Source organism: Culicoides brevitarsis, chromosome 1, assembly GCF_036172545.1.
Source record: "Culicoides brevitarsis isolate CSIRO-B50_1 chromosome 1, AGI_CSIRO_Cbre_v1, whole genome shotgun sequence".
NCBI lineage: Eukaryota > Metazoa > Arthropoda > Insecta > Diptera > Ceratopogonidae > Culicoides > Culicoides brevitarsis.
In genome coordinates this window covers 23,682,361-23,702,853 of record NC_087085.1, presented here as the reverse complement: position 1 = coordinate 23,702,853, position 20,493 = coordinate 23,682,361, and the positions used below count along the sequence as shown (strand labels likewise).

Below are 20,493 nucleotides of genomic sequence, written 5' to 3'. Positions count from 1 at the left end.
AATTAAATTAAATTTTATAATATGTAAAAAATAATAATATATTTACCGTCCTTATGTAATTTATTTTTCGCGTTGTATATATTAAAAAAGCACTTCTCTGTTCAATACATATACTTTTCAATTGCTAAAATCCGCTTTGACTTGATCCGCAATCTAAAACGAAATAAAAAAAAAATAGAATTAAATTAAATTTTATAATATGTAAAAAATAATAATATATTTACCGTCCTTATGTAATTTATTTTTCGCGTTGTATATATTAAAAAAGCACTTCTCTGTTCAATACATATACTTTTCAATTGCTAAAATCCGCTTTGACTTGATCCGCAATCTAAAACGAAATAAAAAAATAGAATTAAATTAAATTTTATAATATGTAAAAAATAATAATATATTTACCGTCCTTATGTAATTTATTTTTCGCGTTGTATATATTAAAAAAGCACTTCTCTGTTCAATACATATACTTTTCAATTGCTAAAATCCGCTTTGACTTGATCCGCAATCTAAAACGAAATAAAAAACAAATAGAATTAAATTAAATTTTATTATGTGTAAAAAATAATAATAAATTCACCGTCCTTATGTAATTCATTTTTCGCGTTGTATATATTAAAAAAGCACTTCTCTGTTCAATACATATACTTTTCAATTGCTAAAATCCGCTTTGACTTGATCCGCAATCTAAAACGAAATAAAAAAAATAGAATTAAATTAAATTTTATAATATGTAAAAAATAATAATATATTTACTGTCCTTATGTAATTTATTTTTCGCGTTGTATATATTAAAAAAGCACTTCTCTGTTCAATACATATACTTTTCAATTGCTAAGATCCGCTTTGACTTGATCCGCAATCTAAAACGAAATAAAAAAAATAGAATTAAATTAAATTTTATAATATGTAAAAAATAATAATATATTTACCGTCCTTATGTAATTTATTTTTCGCGTTGTATATATTAAAAAAGCACTTCTCTGTTCAATACATATACTTTTCAATTGCTAAAATCCGCTTTGACTTGATCCGCAATCTAAAACGAAATAAAAAAAATAGAATTAAATTAAATTTTATAATATGTAAAAAATAATAATATATTTACCGTCCTTATGTAATTTATTTTTCGCGTTGTATATATTAAAAAAGCACTTCTCTGTTCAATACATATACTTTTCAATTGCTAAAATCCGCTTTGACTTGATCCGCAATCTAAAACGAAATAAAAAAAAAAATAGAATTAAATTAAATGTTATAATATGTAAAAAATAATAATATATTTACCGTCCTTATGTAATTTATTTTTCGCGTTGTATATATTAAAAAAGCACTTCTCTGTTCAATACATATACTTTTCAATTGCTAAAATCCGCTTTGACTTGATCCGCAATCTAAAACGAAATAAAAAAAATAGAATTAAATTAAATTTTATAATATGTAAAAAATAATAATATATTTACCGTCCTTATGTAATTTATTTTTCGCGTTGTACATATTAAAAAAGCACTTCTCTGTTCAATACATATACTTTTCAATTGCTAAAATCCGCTTTGACTTGATCCGCAATCTAAAACGAAATAAAAAAAATAGAATTAAATTAAATTTTATAATATGTAAAAAATAATAATATATTTACCGTCCTTATGTAATTTATTTTTCGCGTTGTACATATTAAAAAAGCACTTCTCTGTTCAATACATATACTTTTCAATTGCTAAAATCCGCTATGACTTGATCCGCAATCTAAAACGAAATAAAAAACAAATAGAATTAAATTAAATTTTATAATGTGTAAAAAATAATAATAAATTCACCGTCCTTATGTAATTCATTTTTCGCGTTGTATATATTAAAAAAGCACTTCTCTGTTCAATACATATACTTTTCAATTGCTAAAATCCGCTTTGACTTGATCCTCAATCTAAAACGAAATAAAAAAAATAGAATTAAATTAAATTTTATAATATGTAAAAAATAATAATATATTTACCGTCCTTATGTAATTTATTTTTCGCGTTGTATATATTAAAAAAGCACTTCTCTGTTCAATACATATACTTTTCAATTGCTAAAATCCGCTATGACTTGATCCGCAATCTAAAACGAAATAAAAAACAAATAGAATTAAATTAAATTTTATTATGTGTAAAAAATAATAATAAATTCACCGTCCTTATGTAATTCATTTTTCGCGTTGTATATATTAAAAAAGCACTTCTCTGTTCAATACATATACTTTTCAATTGCTAAAATCCGCTTTGACTTGATCCGCAATCTAAAACGAAATAAAAAAAAATAGAATTAAATTAAATTTTATAATATGTAAAAAATAATAATATATTAACCATTTACTGTCCTGCTAAAATCCTTTTTGACTTGATACAATCTAAAACGAAATAAAAAAATAAATATGTTTACCATTTACTCTCCTTATGTAATTTATTTTTCGCGTTGTATGTATTAAAAAAGCACTTCTCTGTTGAATACACATACTTTTCATATGCTAAAATCCTTTTTGGCTTGATTGAATTTAAAACGAAGAAAAAAAAAATTAAATTAAATTTTAAAAATATAAAAAAAAATATATATATACCATTTACTGTCCTTATGATATTAATTTTTCACTTTGTATGTATTAAAAAAGCACTTCTCTGTTGAATACACATACTTTTCAATTGCTAAAATCCTTTTTGACTTGATAGAATCTAAAACGAAATAAAAAAAATAAATTAAATTTTAAAAATGTAAAAAAAAATACCATTTACTGTCTTGCTAAAATCCTTTTTGACTTGATACAATCTAAAACGAATTAAAAAATATTAAATTAAATTTTAAAAATGTATGCAGAACCCAGGCAATAGATACTTTTTTTGTTGTACAGTGTTATATGATTAATACTGTTCATTAATTATCATTATCATTTTTATTTTCTTGCTTGTCTGAAAGTATTCAACTATTGTGAAAAGTTAACAATCGAATGCAAAAAATAATGCAAGCAAAACACAGCTATTCTTCAAAACCATCTTTGATTATCAAAACAAAAATCAAGAGTTTAAAAATACAAAAGAGCAAGAAATAAAACTCATCCGCTGTTTATTATTTTTGCTGTTTACTGTTTTATTTTTACTAATAAAACTCAATTTTCCTTATTTTTATTAAAATTTATTAAAAACCTTTCACAAAAAGCTTCAATTAACGTAAAATAAAAACTTTTAAGTTAAAATACCCACATATATCACTTGAATATCAGCTTTTTGATCTTTCCGAAACAAGTTCTACTTAAAATGACGCCTTTTAGTCACTAAAATTCTAAAATGCTGTCCTCGAGTCATAGAATTATTTTAATTATCTTCAAAATTATTTTCTGAATTGCTATTTAACGATTTTCTGAAATTAATTTTATTGTTATAATATTTTTATTTATTAATTGATTCAATTATATTTACTAACTCATCCTAGAGCAATAGGATTGATTTTGTTAATACAAACTTTTTTAACTTGTTTATTAACAGGAATTTTAACAAAAACTTTTTGATTTTTTTTAATTTTATTTTTAAACACTCTCTCTCTACCTTAGCTTTATTTTCCCATTAATTTTTCATTACAAATATTTTCTGTAATACTGGGGTTGCTATTGCAATTCACAATTTTAATTCTTAATTCTAATTAATTATTATGAACTACTGAAATCCATCTATTTGATTTGGTTGTGTTTTCTTTCTGCCGGCCACCACCTGTCGTAGAAACCCACGATGAATTCCATTGTCGCTGTAGAGCCTGTGGTGGGATGTCACATACACGGGTGTTGGTCTGTAGCTCTCTACCTGGCTCACGGGATGTTCTTCTGCCAGTACGTGATGACTTCTACACGGCGCACTTCTTTATCGACAATTCTTATCTCCTGTCGTCACTAACCTCATATCGGCATCAAACGGGGTGCGCGTTGTATGGAGTTGTTGACGGTATTTTTAGGTGAGAGAATTATCGACGGTCCCAGCTATGAAGTTTTGTTGTTTCGTGGAATCGAACCACTGACCATCTAGTTGCAAAGCTGACGCTCTACCGCTAGACTATAGAAGCGGATAATTTTATTTTTAAACACTATTTAGCTTAAAATAAATAAAATTCAATAAATTCATAAATTAAAATAAATTATCATTACTAGTTTTTATAAAATAAATATTTTTTTTTTAAATATCAGAAAAAAATTAATTATTTTAATTATCTTTAAAATTAATATTTATTATTAAGGCCGCTCCAAACGAAAATCAAAAATAAAGTCCGATGCCCCATTTTAAAAGTCAAAAATCCAATGGGGCAAAATAAAAAAAAAGTTAAAAATTTAACCAAAAATGACCGTTTTTGCGTATATTTTCATAATTTTTCAAGACATTTTCAAAAAAATTTATAAAAAAAATAAAATAAAAAAATAAGGAAAAAACAAACTCTAAAGGATGAAACAAGTCTGCTTGAAGGAAAACGAAAAAAAAAACAAACTATAAAGTATGAAACAAGTCAGCTCCGAGGAGAACGGAAAAAATTGTGCGCCAAAAAATATAAAAATTTGGGCAAAATTCATAAGTTCAGTATGTGTATTTATTTTTTACTGAGCTCATATATTTAGTATAAATATTTTGATCAAAAGAAAACTTTAAATCATAAAAGCGCCGATTTTTTCGCAAAATCAATATAAAAATGGTAATAAGAGGCTCTGAGTGAAGTTTTTTTTTCAAATTTCTTCTAATTTTTTCGTGAACATTATGGGGGACGTCATAACTAACATTTTTGTCAATAGAACATATGCTCTAAGACGTATAGTTTTCTCAAACACCGATCCACTTTTTTGAATGAAAATACAATATAAAAAAAATGGTAAAAAATTTTCAATTATTTAATTTTTGTTTTGAAAATCATATTTTAACTTGAATTTTCTTCTCTAAAAAAATTTTTCATAAAATTACTGAATTTTTTTTTTCAAATTTTTTCGACAGTTAATTTTTATGAAATTTTAATTTTTCAATTTTTAACTTAAAATGATCTTAAATCAATTTTTAATTTGAAAATTTCAAAGAAGATTATTAAAAAACAACAAAAATGTTGATCAACGATCAAAAATTGGTAAAATTTTGTCATTTTGTATGAAAATAAGTATTTCAATTTTTTTTTTATTTTGACCCCCCCCCCCATTTTATTTTCAAAAATTTTGGACTTTATTTTTGATTTTCATTTGAAGCGGCCTAAACTGTTTTCTGAAATTAATTTTATTTTTACTACATTTTTATTAATTAATTCATTACTCAATTAACTAAGTCGATTTGAAATAGTTCAATTCGATTTGAAAAAAATGTTAATATACCATACCAGCATTGAAAGATTTAATAATTTACTAAATTACTAAACAATATAAAACTTACCCTACACCATCTTATCCTAATAAAATTCTAATTAAATTTGGACTAACATTAATATTAAATAATATTAATAATTTAATATTAATAATTATAAATTATAAAAAAATGTTTCCTGATAAATAAAATATTGATACTGATATAAAAAAAATTAATAAAAAAAATTAATTAATTCAAAATAAATGAATTACGTAATCATTTTTTAATATTTTTTTAAATTAATTAGGCCGCTCCAAATTTTTTTCTATGTTTTTGTCCCCTGCCCCATTTCAAAAGCCAAAAATCCAATGGGGCAAAAAAAAAAGTTAAAAATTTCATCAAAATTAACCATTTTTTGGTCCTTTTTCTTATTTTTTCAATGAATTTTCAAAAATTTTTTAAAGTATTTTCATTTTTCAAGAATTTTTGTATTGAAAAACGAAATTTAACATGAAAAATTCATTCTCAAAAATTCAAAATCAAATTTTTTTTAAATTGTTTAAATTTTTACCTTGAAATACTCTGAGATTAATTTTAAAGTACCAAATCTTAATGTAAAATAAAAACAACTAAATTAATCTTTAATGACCAAAAATTGTTTAAATTTTTTCATTTTGTATAAAAATGTATTTCAAAACTTTCTATTTTGCCTCCCATTTTGAAAAAAATGTTTTGGGACAAAAACATCGGAAAAAAATTTTGGAACGGCCTTATTTATTATTAAATTTATTTTTTTCACTTTATGTCACCCTATAAACAATAAATACAAATATAAATATTTAAATACCTAATAAATACATAAAATGTTAATATAAGTATTTCATCGTTTTTTACATCACTATTTTTAACTGAAATTTTATAATACTAATACTAGGTAATCAAATAAAAGTAATTTAAAGACAAAATGACATTTATGAGGCTTAAAGATCATGGTGGTTCTTTGAGATTTGTTGATCGTCAACATTTGATTTTCTTATCAAATACAAATACATATCAAATTCGGGAACGAATGCGAATAAAACAGGTATACAATATTTTAATATTACAATTCTGCTTCTTTAATAATTCTAATAAATAAGGTTCGCGAACAATCTAATTTATTAGCAACTTGCATTCGAAAACAATACGATGATGAAAAAGAACGACAAAAAAAATACGTTAAACAATACAAATTTAAAGAAATGAAGCTATGGCAAGAAGAAAAAGACGAAAAGTGTGAAAACTTGATAAAGATGTCTTATCAAAAAACATCAATCAATGAAGGTATTGAAACTAAAAAAGATGTTTCAAAGTTATTATGCATAAGATCTAAATCTAATCAACATAAACATTTTAAACAACGAGATGTAGCAAACTTGGCTATTGAAAATGGATTAACAGTCGAAAAAAATGGTAAAACTAAAATCAATATTGAAGGTAAGAAATATAAAATATAATACCTAATACAGTAGATAAAAAATGTATTTTTTAAGCTGCTGATAGTCGGTATGAAGGTAAACCATTAATAATACCGTTTAATGAAGTGTCAGATTTCATATCTACAAAAAAGTTAATGCTAGAAAATTATCGATTTGTAAAAGACCACGATAATGTTATATATGACAATCGAAGCTTAATAGATAAAGAAAATCTCCAACATCTTGTTAAATATTTGAATTCTGAAGTAAAGACAGATCAGACAAAAAAGAAAAGTCTGGAAATCAACGTGAAAACAGATGAGTCAAAAAGTGGCTATATTGCAGAAATTCAAAAAATGAATGCAGCATTTAATAAATCAAATAGAGAAGGTATACGCTTTACAAAAAATAATAAGGTAGGTATATTCATAATAATAAATAATTTAATACTGTTCATTATCATAAGCATTTTATTTTCTTGCTAGCCTGATTCTGAAGACGTAGATAAATTGCTGAAGAACGTACAATCAAGTAAAAAACAAATCAGTGAAGCCTTCAAACTGATTCTTGACATTAATCAGTTTTCACCAAAAAACTATTCAACTATGGTGAAAAGTAAACAATCGAATGCAAAAAATAATGACAGCAAAACACAGCTATTCTTAAAAACCGTCGTTGATTATCAAAACAAAAATCAAGAGTTTGAAAATACAAAAGAGCGTGAAATAAAAAACAAGTCGGTTCATTTGAAATACATTTTAAATACGTCAATTGAAAACTCAATTTCATCTAAATCAACAACTTATAGATATCCGATGAGTAAATCTTTAAACATTAAAAAAATAAATAAACAAGAATCAAATTGCTACAAAAAGGATATTAATGAAAATTACAAATTACTTAAACATTGTCACAAACTTCTTAGCATGTCACGTGCATCATTAGATAAATGGAATTTAAGTAATGACTTTGATATAATAACTCCAACTAATTCAGTGATAAATAACTCTTCAAATAAATATACTCTCGAACAAATTTATAAATGCAATCGAATGATACTTGAAAATAATTCTTTAATCAGTAGTAATAAAAGAGAAGGTGTCGAGAAAAATTTTAAAGCAAAAACACATAAGTTGAACATAAAAAAAAAAAAAAGTAAACAAATAAAATATAAATTTTCACCGCCTAGTAAATTTTTGTCAGATATAAGTATAATAATTAAAAAATTAGAACAAATGCGAGCAAGTGAGGAATATGAAAAAAAAATACTTGATGTGTATGTAGAGTTAACTGAAAATTGTAGTAAACGAATAATCGAGTTGGCTAATATTGTTAAAAACGATTATGATCCAAATGAAAATGAATCAAGTGAAAAAGCTATTGTAGAAAAAAGTAAAATATATAAGAATATCAAACAAGTTGAAGTACTAGGAAAAAGCCTGGATAGTGGTATGTTATCAGAATCAAGACCATCAACTAATGATCAAATAAAGGAAGAACGTAGACAAAGAAAGAACGATGATGTCACAAAACATTTTGATCCGAATATAAATAAAAAATCAGAAGTTAACGACTCATTCTTGAAAAAAGATATTTATGAAGGTTTAAATCGTGAATTAAAACGAAGAAAGATAAAAATAGACCGAACTGGTGATTCAAAACTGAATTGGGTTGTATCTACTCTGTTAAGAACCGAACATGCTGAAAAAAGCAGCAGCTCATCAAGTGAAATCACAATAAAAAATTCAGTTGGATTGAAGGAACTCTTGACAAAACAGTCAATATTTGAAACACACGATAAGTCGCTACTATCAACAAACAAGCATTTGAAAGAACTATTTGGAATATCTAAAACTCGATCATCAACATCATCTTCAAACAAAATTAATTTCGATAAAAAGTTTACGCGTACATCAACACCTTTGCAACAAATGTCCACTACGTCCATCGATTATCAAATAGAAAAAGAAAAAACAAATGTATTCATACAAAACTACGAGAAGCTGCATAATCCTTCAATCGTTAAATGTGAAATGTTTTTTAGTGGTTCAGATTAAGTTTTAAATAATAACTAGGTACATATCTTTAGTCAGCTGTTAGCACCATGTTAGTTTAAATTAAAATTGCATAAATTATTGCTTAATTTTTTCATAATGATTATTTATAGTTTGGATTGTATTTATTATTATGTATAAATAATAATATTTATATAAATAATTAAATTGACGTTTTACTTTAATGGTAATATTGACGAGTGAAGCAATTAGTTTACTAATAAATTTAGTCAAGGTGAGTGACATCTTTTTGGTGATTATTTTTTATTTCATTTCATATTTAAATAGTTTGTCTAATACATATGTATTTTATTAATTCTTAGCGAAAAACTGTGTAGAAGAAACTTGCCAAACCAGTAAGTGTGTAGCTGTGTCAGACAGATCATCTGCATGTTCTTCTTGTCTGAAATCAATATATCCTTCTCCTCCAGATAAAACAAGCATGTCCGGTGGCTTTTGAAGATGAGTTTCAGCAAGAGGCAAGTTCATCGGAACAGAAACAAAAAATTTTACAGCATCGCGATGTCCATGAAATGATAATTGAGCACTTGCCATACAACATTTTGGGATGAAATTATTTTTAGATAATTGTCCATCATTTATCAAGGGGATGGATATAATAACGCCATTTCCAGTACCAATCCATAAACGAGCACATGAAATTAACAATGCAGTTATTCGAACGAATGAAAATCCAAGTTTTCCAGTGCCTAACATTTTTGAAACATATGGCTCAATGTCTATATCTTGCAAATGTTCGTATGTTTCAGTGTGATATAATCTTAGAGTTGAATCTAGACGAATAGATACCCAAACACCTAACCCATAGGCTGTCATTTGTCTTATTTGACTTTCTTTTCGTGGATGAGCTTCTATTATATGAAGAATGTTTAAATCAATAGGGTCAACAATATAAATCTTATTTTGGTGTGCTGCCCAAATTCTATCACTTACGACTGTAAGACATCGAATTGATCTCTTAGGAGATCCAAGTATTAGCATATGACACGCACTTAAATCCCATTCACCTGATGATTGACGTCTAAATATCGCTAGACTTCCATTTGCTAGTGCAACAATGACACGTGATTCAATATGAACAATGGATAAAACAGCATCTGGCAATTTTACAGAATGTATACATGTTCTCCAATGTGCTACAGCACTATGAACATAAAGCATGCCGTTTTGAGCACCTAACCACATTGTAGGTCCAACAGAAGACATTTGCGGCTCATCGATTGGTGTGTTTTCTAAATTTTTATTTTCAGAAGAGTTACGATTTTCATTCAATGTTGGTTCTTTTGAAATATTAGAATCGTCAATTGTCGTATCCTTGTTAAAACGACAATATTTAATTTGCCCAATGTTGTCTAGCCCTTTTCCTGGTTTTTCTAATGCATCTCCTGACTTGGTAATTTCGCTGCTTTCTAAAACAATATAGTCTTTTTCAAGAGCTCCCATAACTGAACAAATGCATAATAAATGTGTTTGACACACTGCAAAAGAATCTAAAATCTCAGCTGGATTTTTGGCATCAATAACAGTTACTGTACTAACTGTATGATTACTTGTACATATCCAAATGTAGGAACTTAGCTGCATATCTTCATGTGGTTCATTAATTTTAATATTTAATTTTTTTTCAAACTTTTCGAAGTTATCATGATTTTCACCAGAAATATCAAGAATTTTAGATTTTTCTTTTGAATAAAATACACTAGCACCAATCACGCAACCACCGTCTTTAGTGAAACCACCATTTAAATTTACGGCGGAAGCACACCAAACCTTCATATGAGGACTAGCTTCTGCCAATGGTCTACAAAACACTGGAACTGGAACTGGAACTCCACTCGGACTTTTATTTTGCTTGTGTGTATGTAAATTCTTAGATCCAGGCAGACTCCATCCATAGGCTTGCAACCGGCCATCTTCTTTTTGAACGTGAGCTCGCACTTGTCTATATTGCTCACGTCTCCTTAACATTGCCTTTTGTGAAGATTTGTGGTCTTCTGCGGTAAAGTCTTTTGACATCACAAGCGCATTCGTAGCGAGATTTTTATTGTTTCCAATATTAGATAAATGTTCTTCTGCTATTTCAGATGTAAGACTTGGATCAGAAGAATCATATCGAACCATTGTTCCTGCTTGGTCAGTCGATAGGCGTTCATTTGAACTAAAAAGGTTACTAAAAAATTTCCATATACTCTGTTTAGACTTTTTATCTAATGAATCAACACGGGTTGCCCTCATCATTTCAGACCAACGAACAGCATCTTGAAGTTCCATAAATCGTTCTTTATATTGATTTCGTTCCATGAGAACACGTGCCATTTCTACGCGAGTAAAACGTTTTCTCTGTGCCATTGGAACATCACCCTCATCTTCATTTTCAGAATTGTTCTTTTGATTAATTTGTTCTTTGGTTTTCTTTAATTCTTCTTCGAGTTCATATATCTTGTCTTTAATTTTATTTTTTGACAATAAAACAGCATTCAGTTCCTCTCTCAAAATTTCTATTTCTCCAGTTAGCTCATCTACACGCAAAATAAGATCATCTTTAACTATATTTAGTGCATTTTTAGTAGCTAAGAGTTCATTGTTTTCCATTATCAAATTTTCTACTTCTCTTCCCATTCCAAAGAAATTATCATTGACGGATGAAGCATATTCACCAGGATGGACATATCTTCCGGTTACATCATTTTCTTCACTTTCAAGAGCCTCATCATGAAATGTTAATTCCTGGTACAAGTTATTTGCAGACCGCTCTTCTTTTTTGGTTGTAGTGATACCTTTAAGAGTAGTGGGAGTTTCAGTATCGAAAAATTCATTTGTTATCTTGTTGTGAGATTGTTTATCAGTTGAAATACTTTCAAATTCATTGTGCAATGAAGATGGACCTGAGTTCGATGAATTTGTACTGCAGACAGTTTCTTCATCCATTACTGAAGTTTCCAATGAGGCAAAACCAAATGAGACAGGGCCTGAAGACCGTGCCATATGAATGGACCCTGCTCTATTTATGTCTAACCTCTCTGAAATTGAGTTCAGTTGGGAATTATTACCAATAAGAAGCTTACTGCGTTCCATGTAGTCAACATGAGTTTTAAATAGTTCAGAATATCGATCATGTAACTTGTTGTATTCCTTCTTCAGTTCAGTTTCTCGTTCTTCCAATCGGTTTGCATGTTCTAAGCTATTTTTATGTTTTAATTCTAACATTCGAACAATACTTTCCAAAGACTCTAATTTAGCGGCAAGCTCTTTATTTTCTGTTTCAGCTATGTCCTCAATTTCAATTAATTTTTGTTCCGATTGCTTTCGAGCTACTTTTTCCCTTTCATACTGTGTTATTAGTTGCTCATTGTCCTCACGTAATAGTTCTAATTCAACTTCTTGCTCCTGATTAGACTGATATGCTAAGTCTAAACTCTCCAAAACATTTACTAATAATGGCATTAACGATTTTACAACATCTTCATCATATTTTTGCATCATTCTTTCAAACTCCTGATATATACTGCCAGCTAAAGATTGCACTTTTTCAGACATTACAACAGTCGAATCGTTTTCGTAAATGGTTTCTTTACTTTTTTCTTCCATTTTCTTCATTAAAATTTCTCTACAATGTCATAGCAAATTATTTCGTTTATTATTTTTTAATATTGCAATTTAATGTTTCTTCTATCCAAATATTTTCTTTTTTGCTGATTTTTTTATGCATACTAAAGTTCCCTTTCAAAAGTAAAACAAGGTGTTTCAAGTACTTATTTATTAAACTGGTGGCATATGTATTTAGCAGATACAAACCTGGTAGCATTAAAAACTTAACTTCAAAATAGAATGAAAGAAAACAAAAATATATTTTTTTAATTTGTTTTTTTTAAATCTTAATTTATAGCTTATTCATTGAGTTTCACTATTAGAACTTTGTGTTATTTTAACAAATGGGATAATTTGGTGTTCTGTTGTATTACCATCAGAGGTCTGAACAATATTTTTTTTTTCTACTTCTATACGCTCGCAATTTCCCAAAAGCTCAGCACGACATTCAAAAGATTTATTTGTCTTGTGGTATGTTATGTTAGGTGAACTAGGTATTATTTGAGTACGACATAAATAATCACCAGAATTGTTGACAGTTGTAAGTAATGTAGTAGGACTTGGAGTGGATGTGGGGATCCCTGAATGAGATTTAGCAGCTTTAAGCATATTAACCAATTGAAAATTAATTTTGTCATTTTCAAGTTCTAGATTAAATAATAATAATATAATAAATGAAAACTTAATCAAACTTAGTTGGACCAACCTGATCCCCGATATTTTGTTAATTGTTGGTACACTTGCTTGATACGTTCCATATTTATTCGACTGGCTTTCAAATGATCAATCATAGGTAATGGATAATCTTTACCGACTATGCATTTCGCAGCACGCTGTACAGTCTCTGGTGCCTAAAATATTAATATTTCATTTTAAAATTTTTGGAAAGAACTCTTCTTTATCATATATAACTATATTTATAATTTTATAAAATTTATACAAATTAAAGGTGTTGCAAAAGGTGTTTGTTTATGGACATTTTGAATAAAAAATCAAGAAGTAAACTAATATTTTACAAAAATGTATAAAAATATGAAAATTAGTTTTTAGAAAAATGATTCAACAAAATAATGCTAAATTAAACAGTTTCAAATTTTTTCATACAAAATAAATAGTACTAAAAACAAAAATCTATATAAAATTTCTATATCCCTTAAAAATATAACGCTAAACAGAAAATGTGTTGGAATACCGTTACAAAATAGCCGTTAATTTAATGACAAACTCTAACTCATTAAATAATTATAATTATAATTTACCAGTTTCGGCTCATGAATATATCGCGTGGGAAAGTTTTTTAATGGAGGAATATATCTTCGAATGAAATCACCATTTGGATCTGCTTTTCTACCGAATTTGACTGGACAATAGCAGTGAAAGAATTGTTGAAAAAATGATGAGCATGAAAGCCACATCCACATGCCTGCGTTTACAGACCAATCAGCATCTAAAAGAAGCTCTTCAAAAACCTTCATGCCTTCTTCCCATGATATCCATAAATCTCCCCGTGTTAAAAAACATGCAACAGCATGTCTTGAAAGATGATGAATCCAACCCTCGTCTCGAAGTTGCCGCTAAAGATTTGGACAATAAGTTAACGTATTTATTTTAGTAATTAATTTAGGCTGTTCCAAATTTGCTTCGATGTTTTTGTCCCAAAAGATTTTTTTTCAAAATGGGGGAGGGGGCAAAATAAAAAAAAATTTGAAATACTTTTTCATACAGTATGACAAAATTTTAACAAATTTGGGCCCTTAATGAATATTTTAGTAGTTTTTGTGGTATTTACATTGAGATTTAATGATTTAAAATTGATCTCAGAGTATTTCAAGTTAAAAAATTTTAAAAAAAATTTCATAAAAATACCTGTCCAAAATTTTGAAAAATAATTTTTTTGAAAATATTTTAGAGAAGGAATTTCATGTGAAATTTCGTTTTTCAATACAACAATTCTTAAAAATTGAAAATATTTTTGAAATTCTTTGAAAAAATATGGAAAAAGGCCAAAAATGGTCAATTTTGATGACATTTTTAACTTTTTTTTTATTTTGCCCCATTGGATTTTCGGCTTTTAAAATGGGGTATGAGACAAAAACATAGAAAAAAATTTGGAGCGGCCTTATACCATTATTGCGTCTATCCAAGGAAATCCTGTTTGACCGTTTGCCCATTTTGCAAGTGCCTCGGGATTTTTATCCCAACACATTTGAACACAAATGGGATTCCCAACCATTTTATCGAAATTAGGATTTTTTGTTGCAGCACAATAAAAGAATTCTCTCCAAAGTAATTGTCCATGAAGAGATAATGGTGGAGTAGTTTTCTTAATTTTTTGATAGAGGTCTGGAAAAAAAGAAAAACACAAAAAACAAATGTATCAAATTATCTCACATGTTACCTGTTAATTGATAATAGAAAAGTCTTGTACTCAAACAACCAAAGCGTAAATATGGAGACAATCCAGTTTGACTAGCTAAAAGTGATTGAGGTGTCATTTTAGGTCTTCCAAACGAAGCAACCCAAGCTTTTCGTTCTAAATGGCGTTCTAAACGTGCTAGAGCTTCGGTTTCTCCTCCTATCCAAACGGCTGGTTTCAGTCCGTTAACATCAAATCCTAATTCTTCTAAAGAAGGTACTCCGTATTTTTCATCATGGTCATCATCAACGGGAGTTCCAGCATGATTTAGTGTCTCTAGGGAGATCGAAGGTTCAGCTGGTGGAGGAGACTCTAAAGAAGCGATTACAGCTTGAAATTGATGATATCTAAATAGACATCAGTACTTCATTTCAAATGTCATTATCAAATAAATTTGAATTTGCTTCTTACGTAAAAGGTGCTTTTCCTCCATTTTTTTCAATTATTCTGAAAAATAAAAACATCAATACATAATAAAAATTAGGTTGGTCGACTAGAATGAATTATTTGACCTTTTGTCATTTCCGCCTAGTGATGCCAAAGCTTGGGCTTGCTTGCTTGAAGCTCGAGCCTTAAGTCAAGCTTAAAGCTCGATTTTTTCGAGCTTTAAGCCTTTAAAATCAAAAAAAAAAATAATAATTTTAAACATTAATGAATTTATTAATGTTTATTAATTAATTAATATTAATGTTTGTTATTTTACTGCTTTACCTAATTGATCTCGAACTCAAAAAGAGGTATTTTCGGTATTATTCTTTAGAATTCTATATTTTGATCAACTGTTTGATATTGTAATGAGTTGTTTGTCCTATTGAGTTATTAAATTGTAAAAGAATTTAAAATTTTAAATGCAGAAATCAGTATTTCAACATTTTTTTTTTTTTTAAATTAAGCCTTTTAAAAGGATTTTTTTAATTTTCCACTTAAATTTTCAATGTTTATTCAACATTTTGAAGTCCAATCAATTAAGAAAATATTTTTAAAAAAATCTCAACTACTTAAACAATAAAGAAATAAGCATATATTTGTATTTCAGTTTCTAATTTTTAAACAAAGATACCAAACTCTGAAAGAAAATTTAAAGGTGTTGGCATCACTATTTCCGCCTACGAAATTATGACTTACATTTTTCTGTATATTTGGGTTACCCATCCCTTTTTAAAATTTGACATTATAATACAATTAAATACATATAAATTTATAAACAATCATAAGAGGACAATAAAAAGGTCAAATAGTTACATAAGTAAAACATAAATACTTTTCCAATTTATATAATGTATGTGACACTGCTGTTATCACTTCTACAGATTGCTCTTTACATATTTCCGTTATGTTGTGATCTCTTACACGTCCAAAAGGTTCAGGGTCTTCTTCAAATGTAAGGCAAGTAGTTGACCACTCCTTAAAAAGCTTTGGAAGTGTATCAGCAGGTTGACCGCGTATCACAAATAAACGAGAGTTAAGCCTCCGCAAATTTGAATCAAGGTCTTCAAGGCATTGAAGAAGAAATCTAAAATAATAATTTTTTAAAATTATTTTTTGTAATTTTTATTGTTAAAATTTACCTCCATTTATTTATTCCAACATTTGATGTACCAGCAAACCATGGATCAATTATGAATATACAACGAAAGGTTTTGGCGTTTTTTAAGCCTTCTCGCAAAGCTGGGTTATCATGAAGTCTCAATCCACGCCTGAACCCTAAGTGTATCCAATAATGTTTAATTTTAAAATAAACAGTAATAAAAAATTAACGTTTACAATGAATGGTGTGTTTTTCCTTAAATTGTTCTTCCATTTTTCACTTTTCAAATTTGTAATAAATAAGTATTTCCAGTACTTCTCAACACTTACAAACTCAAGGTACCTATAGTAAAATACGTATACCTTGGTAATTATAGCGCATATAACGTTGCAATCAACGTGACTTCATGCGTATTCCTTTAAAGTCACGTGGCATCCGCAACTTTGTACAAAGTTATGTTTATTATTGTATTTTGTAATTTCATTATGTTGTTGAATTATTATTTCTTCATTCAAAAAAAGAATATTTATTATTCAGAAACTGGCACAAAATTTTTTAGCGCATTTACATTTTCGTAGAAAAAAAAAACGTTTTTATCCCTCCGTTCATCCGTACCCGATTTTATGTTAAAGTATAAAAAAACTTGATTGAATATGAAAACGTATTTATGTTAATCGCTCCGGTTCGTCGATGCGACAACTATTTTTTTTAGGTATTAAATATTTAAATATTTATTTTTCAAAATATCAATATAAATACCTAGATATAATAAATAAGAAAATAATCGTGGAAAATAATTTTGCACTGGGACATTTACTCTGTCATATAAACATTTATTCAAATATTTACATCTCTATGTTTAACTGCCTTTAATCTTAACTTTTTCTTTCAAAAATATTTGTTAAATCAATTATTTACAGATATATATTTAATAAATAAAAAAAATAAGTAGGATTCAGTAATAATGATTCAGTATCACAGAATTCAAAACAATTTTAATTTCATTCATAAAACGTTATCAAAAAGTATCGTAAATCAAGAAAAATCAACTAAGTATGCGTTTTGTTTAAAAACAGAGAACAGGAAGTTGAAAACAAAATCAAAACTATTGAACAAAAGTATGTAAATTTTGTAACACTGACCAATACGGTCATCACCTTTAATTCGCTTTTGGAGGGTCCGCCGATTTCAACTTTTTTTGTTTCACCTTTCCATATGTAAACAACTTTAAACTAAAAACTTAAACTAAATCTGTAAACTCTCCATTTAAGGAGATATCTTCAAATATGTACTTCAAAACTTTAAATGCACATCCTGACGTCCTACAAAACTGTTTTTAATCAATTTGTATTCGTGTTGGTATAATTTTTTTACAGGTGCATTCCATTCTAAAAAATACCGAAATCCCGGATTTTAAATTTACCTATAAAAGTACAGATCTTATTACCCTATCTTGATGTCCATCTGAAAATAAGAAACTTTTGCTAAGACAACATTTATTTTCGACTTATTTTAAAAATTTTTATCAATGGTTCAAAATTTTTTAAAAACGCAAAAATATCACATTTTTGGCTTTTCTGACCAAACAGTTCGTTTCCAACCATATGTTTCATGGCAAAAATTTATGTACTCGAGATGACAAACAATCCTGGTGAACAAAAATTTTAAAATAATAAAGTTGAAATTTTGACCTTTTTTTCGCTACACGGATTTTTCGATAAAAATTTTTTAAAACTATCATAAAATTTTTAAAAATAAGGGTAAAAAAATTTCGCCAAAGCAAAAATTTCTTCTTTTTTGATGGACATCACGATAAACTATTCAGTTTTTCATTTCTATAACTGTTTTATGAAGAAATCGGTAAAAATCAAAACCGTGATTTTGGTATTTTTTAGAATGGAATGCACCTACAGTTAAGAATAATTTTTACAGCATTACAAAATGATAGCATCACAAAATTGTATTGCGGCATTGGCTATCGAATAAAGGAAATACAACAACTGGAGATATTACTTTCTATTCATTGTACGGTTCTTAAAATTAAAAATAATGCAATTCACGTAAGACTTACATTTCAAAGGGATGCATTTATTGATTTATCGTATGATGTAGATCATGGAATACTTTCACGTAAGCTAATCGTATCGTTTTTTTTTTATTTATATGTTAAAACTTGATTTTTTCTTAGTTAAAGATATGACTCCAAAACACAGAAATTTTAAACATATTTCAAAGTTTTTTGATGATACTCAAGACATTCAAGGACTCATTTACCATGCAAAGAAATTTATATCGAAAACCGAATCAATAACAAACATGGAAATAAAACTACAAAAGATGTAATTGACTTTGATTTTGAATTTTATTTCAAACTAATTTTCCCATACTAACAATTCTTTAAAGTATTGATGTTATTGATTGAAAATAAAAAGAGAGAATATAATAAAGATAAAACAATCTCAAAATATACTATGTACTCTAAAAAAATATTTGAAAATGCATTGCAATATGTTAAATAAATATTTGTGTTAATTTAAATTTAACATAACACTTTCATCAAGATCATATGCATTCTTAGAAATAACTTCTTCGGAAAGTCCTCCAAAATTACATGAGTTTTTCCAAATCAAATCTCGTTCTTGACTAAGTTGCAATTCAGCATCTAATTTTTCCTGTATTTTATCGAACGAGTTTTGAAAATTCTCTTGTATGTAATTTATTGACTGTATTGTAACGTCTTCCGTGTATGTATTTTCGTTTAATGGATCCAGAAAAATATTTAAGTTTTCAAAAAACAGATTGTCAATGTTTTCATGCTCGTTAATTTTGGATAAAACATTTTCATTAGAAATAATACTTGAGTTTATTCCTATGTTTGAAGAATTAATACACATAATATCAAAAGTTTTGTCGTTATTTTTTTTTGTTTTTGGGACTTTAGTACTAGTTGAAAAGGTATTCCTTATATTTGCTTCAGTTTTGTCTATATTTAGATCACTGTAAGGCTCGTTAGTTGTTTTGCGAATAGGTAGTATGCACTTTTTTTTTTTAATTTTAAGATTTAATTTTCCACTAGTTACTTGTAAACGTTTCTTTTCATTATATTTATTTCGAAGTCTTCTTATTACTTTGTCATCTCGTAAAATTTGCTTTGACAAGAAATTACTAGCTTTCCATTCATTTATATAATTACCATGTGCTCGAGAAAAATGTTTTTTAAGAGAACTGCGTGCTTTAAGAGGAGGTTTTTCACAATAAGGACATCTATAAAATACTATTTTTCGACATTCTGTATGATGTTCCTGAAAATTATTATGTGTGTATATATGTATATATATATGTTAGAATTGAATATACCTCGCTGTTTTCACCGTCTAAGATTGGAGAATTGTTTGTCTCTGATTCATACTTCTCAATAACTGTTTTTTTGTCTACTGGTGCATGACCTTTGAGCTTAATATTCTGTACAATATCAATTGATGGTTTGCTGTAATTATCAAAAGTTGTTTTTTCATATATTTCGCTTTTATGTTGAGTGTCTGAGTTAGCTTCCTTTCTTTTAGTCAACTTTGAAACAAGAGCTTTTGCCACGGACGGTTTGATTGGTGTTGAATTTTTTGACAATATTGGTTTGTTTCTTGCTTTTTGAATAAATGACATCTCCTTAGTATGAACAGTGTGAGTAGTACGTAAGTGTTTTTCAAGACCATTAATGTTTTTGTATTGTCGATTACAGACGCTACATTTCAAATTTTCGTTATTTTCTTCACAGGAAGACTCTCTTGTTTCCTTTAAAGAAATACATTGATGAAACGTTTTGTCACCAGGTGATTTGTATAAATTTGTTGGTTCAGTATCTGTATTTCGATGTATTTTCATGTGACGGTTAAGGGACCAAGAATTGGACAATAATTTAAGACAAACTTGGCAATGTAACGGACGGCTTCGATTTTTCTTTTTGTAGCATTCATGATTTTCCATTTCACTTAGTGCATCGTATAACTTATCACATACAATGCATAAAAAAAGACCATGGGTTCTTAAATGTTTTTCCAACGTGAGTTTGGTAGCATATTTTCGGCTACAAATATCGCAACCGTAT

At 27.6% G+C, this 20,493-nt stretch overlaps 4 protein-coding genes and 1 long non-coding RNA gene across 5 annotated transcripts; 2 read left to right on the top strand and 3 right to left on the bottom strand.

The window, feature by feature from the left end:
• Positions 1-6,291: 6,291 nt before the first annotated feature.
• Positions 6,292-8,841, top strand: LOC134837478 (uncharacterized). Its single transcript, XM_063852855.1, has 5 exons — positions 6,292-6,411; positions 6,467-6,803; positions 6,860-7,200; positions 7,270-7,603; positions 8,015-8,841. The coding sequence occupies exons 1-5, from the start codon at positions 6,292-6,294 to the stop codon at positions 8,839-8,841; spliced, it is 1,959 nt and encodes a 652-aa protein (XP_063708925.1).
• A 210-nt stretch (positions 8,842-9,051) lies between these two features.
• Positions 9,052-12,538, bottom strand: LOC134836839 (JNK-interacting protein 3). The gene has a single exon (XM_063852081.1). It carries the CDS (start codon positions 12,454-12,456, stop codon positions 9,151-9,153), a length of 3,306 nt encoding a protein of 1,101 aa, XP_063708151.1. The 5' UTR covers positions 12,457-12,538; the 3' UTR covers positions 9,052-9,150.
• A 180-nt stretch (positions 12,539-12,718) lies between these two features.
• On the bottom strand, positions 12,719-17,168 carry LOC134828155 (cryptochrome-1-like). Its single transcript, XM_063841184.1, has 9 exons — positions 16,628-17,168; positions 16,432-16,567; positions 16,125-16,376; positions 15,275-15,310; positions 14,846-15,210; positions 14,573-14,790; positions 13,707-14,021; positions 13,154-13,298; positions 12,719-13,094 (listed from the first exon to the last, which is right to left on the bottom strand). The coding sequence occupies exons 1-9, from the start codon at positions 16,662-16,664 to the stop codon at positions 12,751-12,753; spliced, it is 1,848 nt and encodes a 615-aa protein (XP_063697254.1). The 5' UTR covers positions 16,665-17,168; the 3' UTR covers positions 12,719-12,750.
• Positions 17,169-17,259: 91 nt separating this feature from the next.
• On the top strand, positions 17,260-18,829 carry LOC134828635 (uncharacterized). The gene is made up of 3 exons (XR_010161906.1): positions 17,260-17,509; positions 18,324-18,521; positions 18,580-18,829. It is a non-coding gene; the product is annotated as an uncharacterized LOC134828635 (long non-coding RNA).
• LOC134828419 (uncharacterized) lies at positions 18,745-20,442 on the bottom strand. Its single transcript, XM_063841434.1, has 2 exons — positions 19,749-20,442; positions 18,745-19,693 (listed from the first exon to the last, which is right to left on the bottom strand). The coding sequence occupies exons 1-2, from the start codon at positions 20,370-20,372 to the stop codon at positions 18,920-18,922; spliced, it is 1,398 nt and encodes a 465-aa protein (XP_063697504.1). The 5' UTR covers positions 20,373-20,442; the 3' UTR covers positions 18,745-18,919.
• Between the last annotated feature and the right edge of the window lie 51 nt (positions 20,443-20,493).

Bases quoted from the DNA above. Each gene is read 5' to 3' on its own strand.
- LOC134828155 (XM_063841184.1), bottom strand. From the start codon at position 16,664: ATGGAAGAACAATTTAAGGAAAAACACACCATTCATT. The intron at 15,311-16,124 runs GTATTTATGTTT...TTTATTTTTCAG, and splicing joins ACATTATATAAATTGGAAAA to AATAATTGAAAAAAATGGAG. The intron at 13,095-13,153 runs GTTGGTCCAACT...TATTTAATCTAG, and splicing joins AACAAAATATCGGGGATCAG to AACTTGAAAATGACAAAATT.
- LOC134836839 (XM_063852081.1), bottom strand. From the start codon at position 12,456: ATGAAGAAAATGGAAGAAAAAAGTAAAGAAACCATTTACGAAAACGAT.
- LOC134837478 (XM_063852855.1), top strand. From the start codon at position 6,292: ATGACATTTATGAGGCTTAAAGATCATGGTGGTTCTTTGAGATTTGTT. The intron at 7,201-7,269 runs GTAGGTATATTC...TTTTCTTGCTAG, and splicing joins GCTTTACAAAAAATAATAAG to CCTGATTCTGAAGACGTAGA. The intron at 7,604-8,014 runs GTAAATCTTTAA...TTAAAAAATTAG, and splicing joins AACTTATAGATATCCGATGA to AACAAATGCGAGCAAGTGAG.
- LOC134828419 (XM_063841434.1), bottom strand. From the start codon at position 20,372: ATGGAAAATCATGAATGCTACAAAAAGAAAAATCGAAGCCGTCCGTTA. The intron at 19,694-19,748 runs GTATATTCAATT...AATAATTTTCAG, and splicing joins TAGACGGTGAAAACAGCGAG to GAACATCATACAGAATGTCG.